Raw genomic sequence first — 8213 nt, forward strand, 5'->3', positions numbered from 1 at the left:
AATATGCCATTGCTAAACGTTAGGGTTTGTCTGTGCACGTATGGGTCTTTATATTGTATATCATTATCAATCATCATCATCATCAATCGTTTTTATCAATAAATGAAGTTAATTATGTGCATTCCAAAAAAGGTTAGTATTGTAAACTAAAACAAAGACAAAAACTATATGAGAAAAATATCATCATAAACTTAAATAAAAATAAAAAGTAAACTTAATGTTTTTAAAAGGTGAAACTAAACTGAAACTAGCAAGCCTGCTCTTAAAAATAACTAAATCTCAGCTGAAGTTGAAACCATAAACTAATAAAAATTTAAATTTTATTTAGATAGGTTAGTTAATGTTGTTAAAATCAATAGCCTATTATTTAATATTCAAATAATATTGATAAACCAACTGTATTGATTAACTACTTGGTAACTACTTGAAATGATTTGACATGAATAATAAAGCATACTCCAAATAGAAAGATCTTATGTGTATGCCTTTACACCTGTTCCCAAACACACATACATTTCGATCTTACCGAAGAACAAATTCAGATAAGAAAAGAAATGAAGAGTGCTGAAATGCTTGTGGAAACTGTCATAAGCACAGTTAATCCGATCAAATCTGCTTGGGCTCATTTCGAGAACGAGGCCGGAAGAGCCAGGTGACACATCTGTTAGCGTTCTTGGGACTGCACTGAAAATTTAGGGTTATAAAATCAGTTGACATTAAGATTGGATATTCAACATTACCTGAGTTGGTGGCATACCGTACAAGAATTGATGGCACTAAGTGGCCATTCAAAACAGCTCACTGTCTGACAAATGCAGAAATGGTAAACAACATTTAGCTCATGAAGTAAGAACAATTCATCAACAATTATGAAAATGATACATTCCTTCACGTAAAAAAGTGAGATTATAGATTTATACATTTTATTACTACAGCTCATTGATGAGACTCATAGATAATTATTGCAAACTAATGTATATTAGCTAGCTGTTACATTTTACAGGCAAGTGATACACTATTCTGTCACTGAATGGATAATAAATGTGTGTAATTCCTACAGGTCGTAATAAAACCTACATTGGTCTTCTGAGAATTCAGGAATACAAAAGACCACATCAGCAACATCAATCAGGCCACTACAAGTTACAAACAGCAGAAATTGTGTTTTCAAAGAGAAGTTCACATCTCGTAAAACAGCATTTGTGTTGTTAAATGTTTCACAAATGTTGTGATGGTACAACATACAGAGATGTGATGTTCATCGGATGTCCAGTGGAGATTTTCTGAATGTAGGTTTTATTTTTTCTTATTTTCTGTAAAAAACCGCCACCACTTATCAGCCTGTAGAAAGAAAATAGAAAAAATCAATTACAGTAATTGAGTGAATTTATGAAGAAATGAATAAATGAATGAATATAAGCTTGTTTACAGCATTTAACATGCAGCATGCTTTGGGTCAACATGAATCCAGCAATATAGATGCACAATAAAATAGTATGGGTGTCCAATAATACAGTGCAGAGAGCAGGACCCTCTGTTTGTGGATGATGTTCAGCAGACATTGTTATCCAGAGCAACAAGGACCAGACACCCAGTGTGGCTACAGAACACACAAAGATCATGTTCCCTTTAATTTTAAGTTTGAAAGCAATCTGTAACATTTAATTGAAATGATTGATTATTGATTGACAATTTTTATTTTTATATAGATAACGGTTGTTGAGGTCAATGGTTGTTGACAGTTCAAATCTACATTTTATAAGCAGTTCCAGTTTTAAGTGGAACCCAACGCAATGCGATTTGGTTTTGTTACAAGGAAAATATTTTGCTTGAAGGTGGTTATCACAACTAGCTGGATTTAATAATTATTTGTCCACAAATATTACCTCTGTTGTTAGAAGCAGAAGTAAAATTGAATTTTTAAAGAGGTGTTCGATAGCTGAGCTGGATTATCCCCAAACATATACATGTTTGGTCTCATTATAAAGAGGCTAAAACCATTAATCCTTTCATAATAATATCAAAAAACGTAGCCATGCTTCCAACAACATGAGGCAACTTTAGTACATAAATCTGTCAGCTTTCAGACAAGACACATCTCCACCCTTCCACAACCCACCCAATCAACTAAAAAATGAAACAATGTATCATTCTCACTTTAGGTTCAATTAAGGAAACGAACCTTTAGGTGTGAAAGCACCATTAAATTTCTATATTTTAATCTGGTTGTGAATTGTACATGTTGATAAAGGTTGAGCCAACAGGTTGTTCTGCCTATTAAGAAATTTGGTGATTTAATTGATCATTGATATCTTTGATAATAATTACCTGATTAAATCAAATAAATATATTTTATACGTTGGTTAAGTAATACGTTTTAACTGTTGATACACAAGTTTTAACAGTGTACGGTATTTAGAGAGTTGAAAATTAAACAATGGTATTATGGTGATGAACATATTTTACTTAGTCCTCACTGTCCCAACTCGAGTATTATGGTGGCCCTACCTTTATTCCCAAACCAGATTCTGAGTGTTTGGGCTGCAGGTCATTGAGCGTCTCATATGTGTTGCTGTTGAGATCATCCTTGAGGCACTGATCTTGGATCAGCTCATAAGTGTTGCTGATGGACGGGTGGGTGCGGGAGCTTCCCTGGAAGCTCTGATCTGGGATCAGCTCATAGGTGTTGTCAGTGAGGAAGCGGGCAGGTGGGATCTCGTGGGGGACTTGGTCGTAGGTGTCCTGGTCCTGCTGGGACCCAGAAGGATGGCGGGGCTCCACAGGGCCCGGGATGCAGCTGTGGGGCGCCCATTGACAGTCCTCCCAAGTGGTCTGGTACAGGGGGTTGATGTTCAGCTTGTCCAGGCTGCTGCTGCTGGGCAGGCCCTGGGCAGCCCACTGGAGACAGTGCTCTCGTGGGTCCAGAAGGGAATAGGTCTGGCAGGTAGCTCGCTTGCAGGGGCTGGATGGCAGTTTTGGGGGATTGAAGGCGGTCTGCCTGTAGGGGTGCTGCATCCCCTGGCTATTGTCAAGGATAGGTAAGGAAACACTCCGGAAAGTCTCCAGGTTCAGCTCTGAGTACACCGTGCCCATTGCCGGGACCACACCACCTGTGGGCTTGACTTCCTGGGAATTGGGTTGGATGCAGGGGAGGGACCCACCACCCAGACCAGCATTGCAGGTATTCAAATGGGTGGTTGGGGAAATTTTCAGACTCTTCTGTTCAGTCAGCTGGGGTTGAATCTTGGTGTTGCTCTTGTTATGCACTAACTGAGAATTCAGAGAGCTACTCAGTGAATTTCTCAGAGCAGCGCCCCCTCTGGGCTGCCGGGGTAGTATCTGGTTGTGAAAGATAAAGGAGTCAGTGCCTTGGATGACTCGCTGCTTTATTGGATATTGCTGACCTTTGTGGTTCATTTTTAAGAATTAATATCAAAATTACTGCTCCTCAGCCATACCCTATTGTATCTCACCAACTTCCTCCACACCATCACACTCCTGCAAATGTACCCCATATCAAGTCAAATTTACCCCCATTCCACTTCACCTCACCCATCTTTCAAGAAAAAAAAAAGAAAAAAAAGAAAGAAAAACAATCAGTTGCAAGTTATGGGGGTGCCGGTTTACCTCTGGAGGAGTGTTCAAGTCATAAGAAATTGTAGGGGCTGCCCTCCTGTTGCAGGTCTTGGGTGGTAGTGCTGGAGGGCAGTCCTGGTATGGTGTGCAGCTGGGTGTGTGGTTAAGGGTGGGGTTGGGTGTGCGGTCAGGGGTGCGGGTGGGTGTACGGTCAGGGGTGCGGTTGGGTGTGTGGTTAAGGGTGGGATTGGGTGTGTGGTTAGAGGTGCAGTTGGGTGTACGGTCAGGGGTGCAGTTGGGTGTGTGGTTAAGGGTGGGGTTGGGTGTGTGGTTAGGGGTGCGGTTGGGTGTACGGTCAGGGGTGCGGTTGGGTGTGTGGTTAAGGGTGGGGTTGGGTGTGTGGTTAGGGGTGCAGTTGGGTGTACAGTCAGGGGTGCAGTTGGGTGTGTGGTTAAGGGTGGGGTTGGGTGTGTGGTTAGTGGTGCAGTTGGGTGTACGGTCAGGGGTGCGGTTGGGTGTGCGGTCAGGGGTGCGGTTGGGTGTGCGGTCAGGGGTGCGGTTGGGTGTGTGGTTAGGGGTGCAGTTGGGTGTACGGTCAGGGGTGCAGTTGAATTTCCGATCAGAGGCATGGTCAGGGGCGTTGTTGGGTGCATGGTCAGGTGAGTGTTCAGGACCATGGTGGGGGGTGCGGATGCTCCACATGTCCTTCATGGCCTTCATGGCCTTCATGCTGACAGTTGGCCTGTCCTTCAGGTCAACCTGGACCACGTCATACACCTCGCTGCTGGGGGTCTGCATGGGGATGAGACTGTTAATCACCTGCTAAACTTGATTTCTCTTACACATGGGCCAATTCTACCGCCAACCTAAAATACACAAAGACACATTTGTACTTTGTTACACGGAAGAATTCTTTTAAGGTTAAGTACAATCAAATGCTAATTGTGAGTTGCTTTCGAAAATGGCACAAAGGTGTAGGCTAAACAATATAAGAAGAGGCACCCAACCCATGTAATGTGAATCCCCTCTGTTTTTCATAGGGTGGGATTTTGCATGAAAAATACAGCACTACCAGTGCTTATTATATGGTTAAAACCTTTTGTCTCAAATGTATAATAGTTCTTTTTTTCATATTCAGGAATCAATGTGAAGTAAAAATATAATCTGCTGGTTGTAATGGACTAAAGATCACAGGGTGGGGAGGGCAAGTGGGTCTCCATACCTGAAAACAGGAAGTGGTCAGTTTCTCTCCAAAGGGCTCGATGGGGCAGCTCTTGTAGTACTCAATCAGGTTGGCCAGGCTGTCGTGAGTCTTCGTGTCTCCAGAGACGGCGAACTGCCCGGACTTGTTCTGCGTTATGACAAAGTGGCGACATCGATCCTGCCCTCTGAAGCAAGAGAGTGCTCTTTAGTCTGCTGGTCGCACTGTTTTGTCTGCTATTTGTGCGTATACTGAACTACGCAAACACAAGCTGACACAGAAGGGGCCAACAGTCTCTCTGTATAGCAATGAGACCAGGCAGTAAATACCAGTTAAACATAAAGCAGTCAGGTTTCAGTATAAATAAATATAATTAATGATTAATTAATTAATAAGTATTATTGAATTAATTTCAGCTTGAGAAATTCAGAAATTCTGATCCCTGTACATTTTCTGTAACCCATCCTTTATTGAAATGTATCAAGACACATACTATAACATGGAATATTGTGTTTTTAAACATAATACGATCACTGCATGTGCTCTGTAACTAGTGCACAGCACATTACTGTTGGCTTATATAAATGTCAGTGGAAACTAATTATGTAAAGTATGTGGAGGTATTTTTTTTTTTTACATTTATTCATTTATTTAACAGGGACAGTGGGCAGCCACTTGGCCATCCCAGTGTTAGTTATCAAGCTAAATTTCATCTGTTGTCTCTGGGCAGGTAACCTAAAAGACAGAATACATATAACTAAAATAAGGTCATACAATAGGTAACAGTCATACAGTCGTTGTACATCAATGTTAAAAAGACAGACAATGCATCTTCACACAGCACCAAGAGTTTGGTACTTTTCAGGGTTTCTTACAGAAATACCCACAATGACCACAGACTCTCAGCCCCAAAAATATTATTTTGCACCCTCTGACCACATGTCAACAGACAGAAGTCACAGGTCTACACAATAAAGTCCCAAACTTAGGGGAATTAGCATTGTTTCCTTCTTTTTATTCTTCTTCTTCTTCTTTTTCTTCCTCTTCCTGCTGATTACATCATCACAAATGCTGCAGGCCCCCACTCAACTTTTGCTACATCAGCCAAAAAATAACATTTCATACACACACATTTTGCGGCCCCTGCAACTAGTTTGCTAGTTGCTCACTGGTAGTGTGTTTGCCTATGGGACCTATGCAATGTTGACATTCAAATTGTATCACAATGTTCAGATGGTAAGATGAAAAAACACAAGGCAAAGTTGCTTGAAATAATTTAGGAAATATCGGATAGCACTGCATACAGCTTGTTTCATTTGTATGAGCTAAGATATCGAATATTGTTTCTTGTAAGCCTAATTTTGATAGCAATACTTTTAATGGCAGGCCTAGTTTTTGCAAGTTTGAATTAAGGACTTATAGACAGTTCTTTGTATGTGTGAGTAACTTGGAATTTCTGTATGTTGAAAATGTATTTTTATTCAGATTAACTTTTTCTGTCCTGATTACCTGTATCATGGACTTGTATATGAATGAATAGCAAGTCCAAGATATTTAAAATGTAAAACAACCAGATTCTTTTCACCCTTAACAACTACAGCTGGTTGATCTGCATCTTTTTCTTTAGATAACCCACCTTAACTTCTCCCCTGGCCCGCCATGTGGTCCCAACCAATTGTTTGGGAACCCATGTTGTAATTTACACTCTTTCACTCACCTGTAGGAGAGAATGTAGCCAATAGCTTTGTCACTCAGGCGGATGAGAAAGCACCCCTCTGGCTGATCTTTCATCAGATCTTCAGTTTCCCTTAAACATTAAGTGTGACATTTAAATGTCATAATCCATGGCATTATTCAGCCTAGCCATATTAAGGCACCATGTTTGCATCTCTGTCACAAATCACAAACACAGGTTGATAAAGGTAAAAAAGCTAGACTGGCTCCCATATTAATTTTTTCCCCAAAGTGTCCTTGACACCTGTCATTCACATATAGGCTATGCACATATACAGCTGCATAAATGGACAGCATATTTAAAATTTTAGAATTATATACAGGCATGTTTGTCTTGAATAGAAGGAAATCTTACTTTCTGCTGATGTACCCTTGGAACCAGGGTGGGACGGTGCCATCACGTGCTATGAGAGGGGCCTGCGTGTCAGTGAACCATTTTAAGGTCAGGTCTCGCAGTCTGCGCTCCAAGTTCCCCTCCTGCGGCTCCACCACCGGTGACCGTTGCTGCTCCATCTTCCCGCTATCCTCCTGGAACCTTGTGGGAAAGAGCGGCTAAAAGCCTCGGCGAGCCGGTAATATTCCCATAGAGCAGGTAGAAGCGGGCGGGACCCGTGATTTGCCTATTTTGTTTTTGGACGTCACCCCTGCACTGAATGTGGCCATTGTTCTGGTTTATGGTCCCTGGGCCAAACTGAGCCGTGGCTGGTGCTCACTGATGGGTGAATTTTACTATCAGTGTTTCCGACATCCACATCTCTGGGCCTAAGACTGAGAGCCACATGTAAATCGTTGCTATTCATGGCTTCTCAAACTAGGGAAGGGATAGATAAGAGTGGATCTTAACAAAATCATCTAGGCAAATCAGCAGGCTGTTTCAAATTAATCATAACTGACCTAAGGCAAAACAACTTAAATCTATGCAGGGTTTTGACCAGGTCAGTAGGTAATAAGACCTATTGCCTGGTATTTCCTATAAACATACACCACAGTTTTACCCATTCACTTCAGTCTCATGGTATTTCCACATGCCTACAGGAGTGTGGTAACATATTTTTCTTCCTTGTCATGAACAAAAATCACAGCTATGTCCTCTCATGCTCCAAGGTCTTCTTATATTATATCTTTTTATATCAGCTTGTGTTCTGTAATGTACCAGTCAGGGTCTGGTCACGGTGCAATAATTCTAAAATCTCCTGCTAAAACGAATGAACTGGAGGGATGATGCAATTGAAAACGCATTACATTAGGTAAGAGTGACATTACATCATTAACCTCTGCTGGTCAAGGAGACATTAGTTCGAACAGAGAAACTACTAGCCCACAAGACAAAATGCTTTTATGCATGTTCTGTGCCCCTAACCAGTGTAATGGTTTCTCAGTAATGTATCCACTTACATGGTAGATTCTGAGTAATACACATGTATGCTTTCTGGGAAATGCAAGTGACACAAGGTTCCATCCTCAAAATATTCTACTTATCCATGCTGTGTTTGAAATGCATAGATTTAATGGTGGATAAACACATTAGCATAATAAATTAATTAGCCATTGTTTTTCAATATGAGATGTTTTTCAATATGAGAGAGTGTTTGTGGGTTGTGCACTTGGGCTAGTGTGTGCCTGCATACCTGTATGTGTCTGTGCACGCCTAAATGTGTGTAAGAGTGCATGTGTATGAATAATTTCTTTTACATTTTTGGCG

At 41.1% G+C, this 8213-nt stretch overlaps 1 protein-coding gene across 1 annotated transcript; it reads right to left on the bottom strand.

Moving 5' to 3' along the window:
- Nucleotides 1-2493: 2493 nt before the first annotated feature.
- LOC118228167 (mucin-2-like) lies at nucleotides 2494-7025 on the bottom strand. The gene is made up of 5 exons (XM_035419503.1): nucleotides 6867-7025; nucleotides 6495-6584; nucleotides 4799-4964; nucleotides 3628-4368; nucleotides 2494-3339 (listed from the first exon to the last, which is right to left on the bottom strand). The coding sequence occupies exons 1-5, from the start codon at nucleotides 7022-7024 to the stop codon at nucleotides 2494-2496; spliced, it is 2001 nt and encodes a 666-aa protein (XP_035275394.1). The 5' UTR covers nucleotide 7025.
- Nucleotides 7026-8213: the final 1188 nt, after the last annotated feature.

This window comes from Anguilla anguilla, chromosome 5 (assembly GCF_013347855.1).
Source record: "Anguilla anguilla isolate fAngAng1 chromosome 5, fAngAng1.pri, whole genome shotgun sequence".
In the NCBI taxonomy this organism is placed as follows: Eukaryota; Metazoa; Chordata; class Actinopteri; order Anguilliformes; family Anguillidae; genus Anguilla; species Anguilla anguilla.

Bases quoted from the DNA above. Each gene is read 5' to 3' on its own strand.
- LOC118228167 (XM_035419503.1), bottom strand. From the start codon at position 7,024: ATGGAGCAGCAACGGTCACCGGTGGTGGAGCCGCAGGAGGGGAACTTG. The intron at 4,965-6,494 runs GTGAGTGAAAGA...CTCTTGCTTCAG, and splicing joins GGCTACATTCTCTCCTACAG to AGGGCAGGATCGATGTCGCC. The intron at 4,369-4,798 runs GTATGGAGACCC...ATCCCCATGCAG, and splicing joins TGACCACTTCCTGTTTTCAG to ACCCCCAGCAGCGAGGTGTA.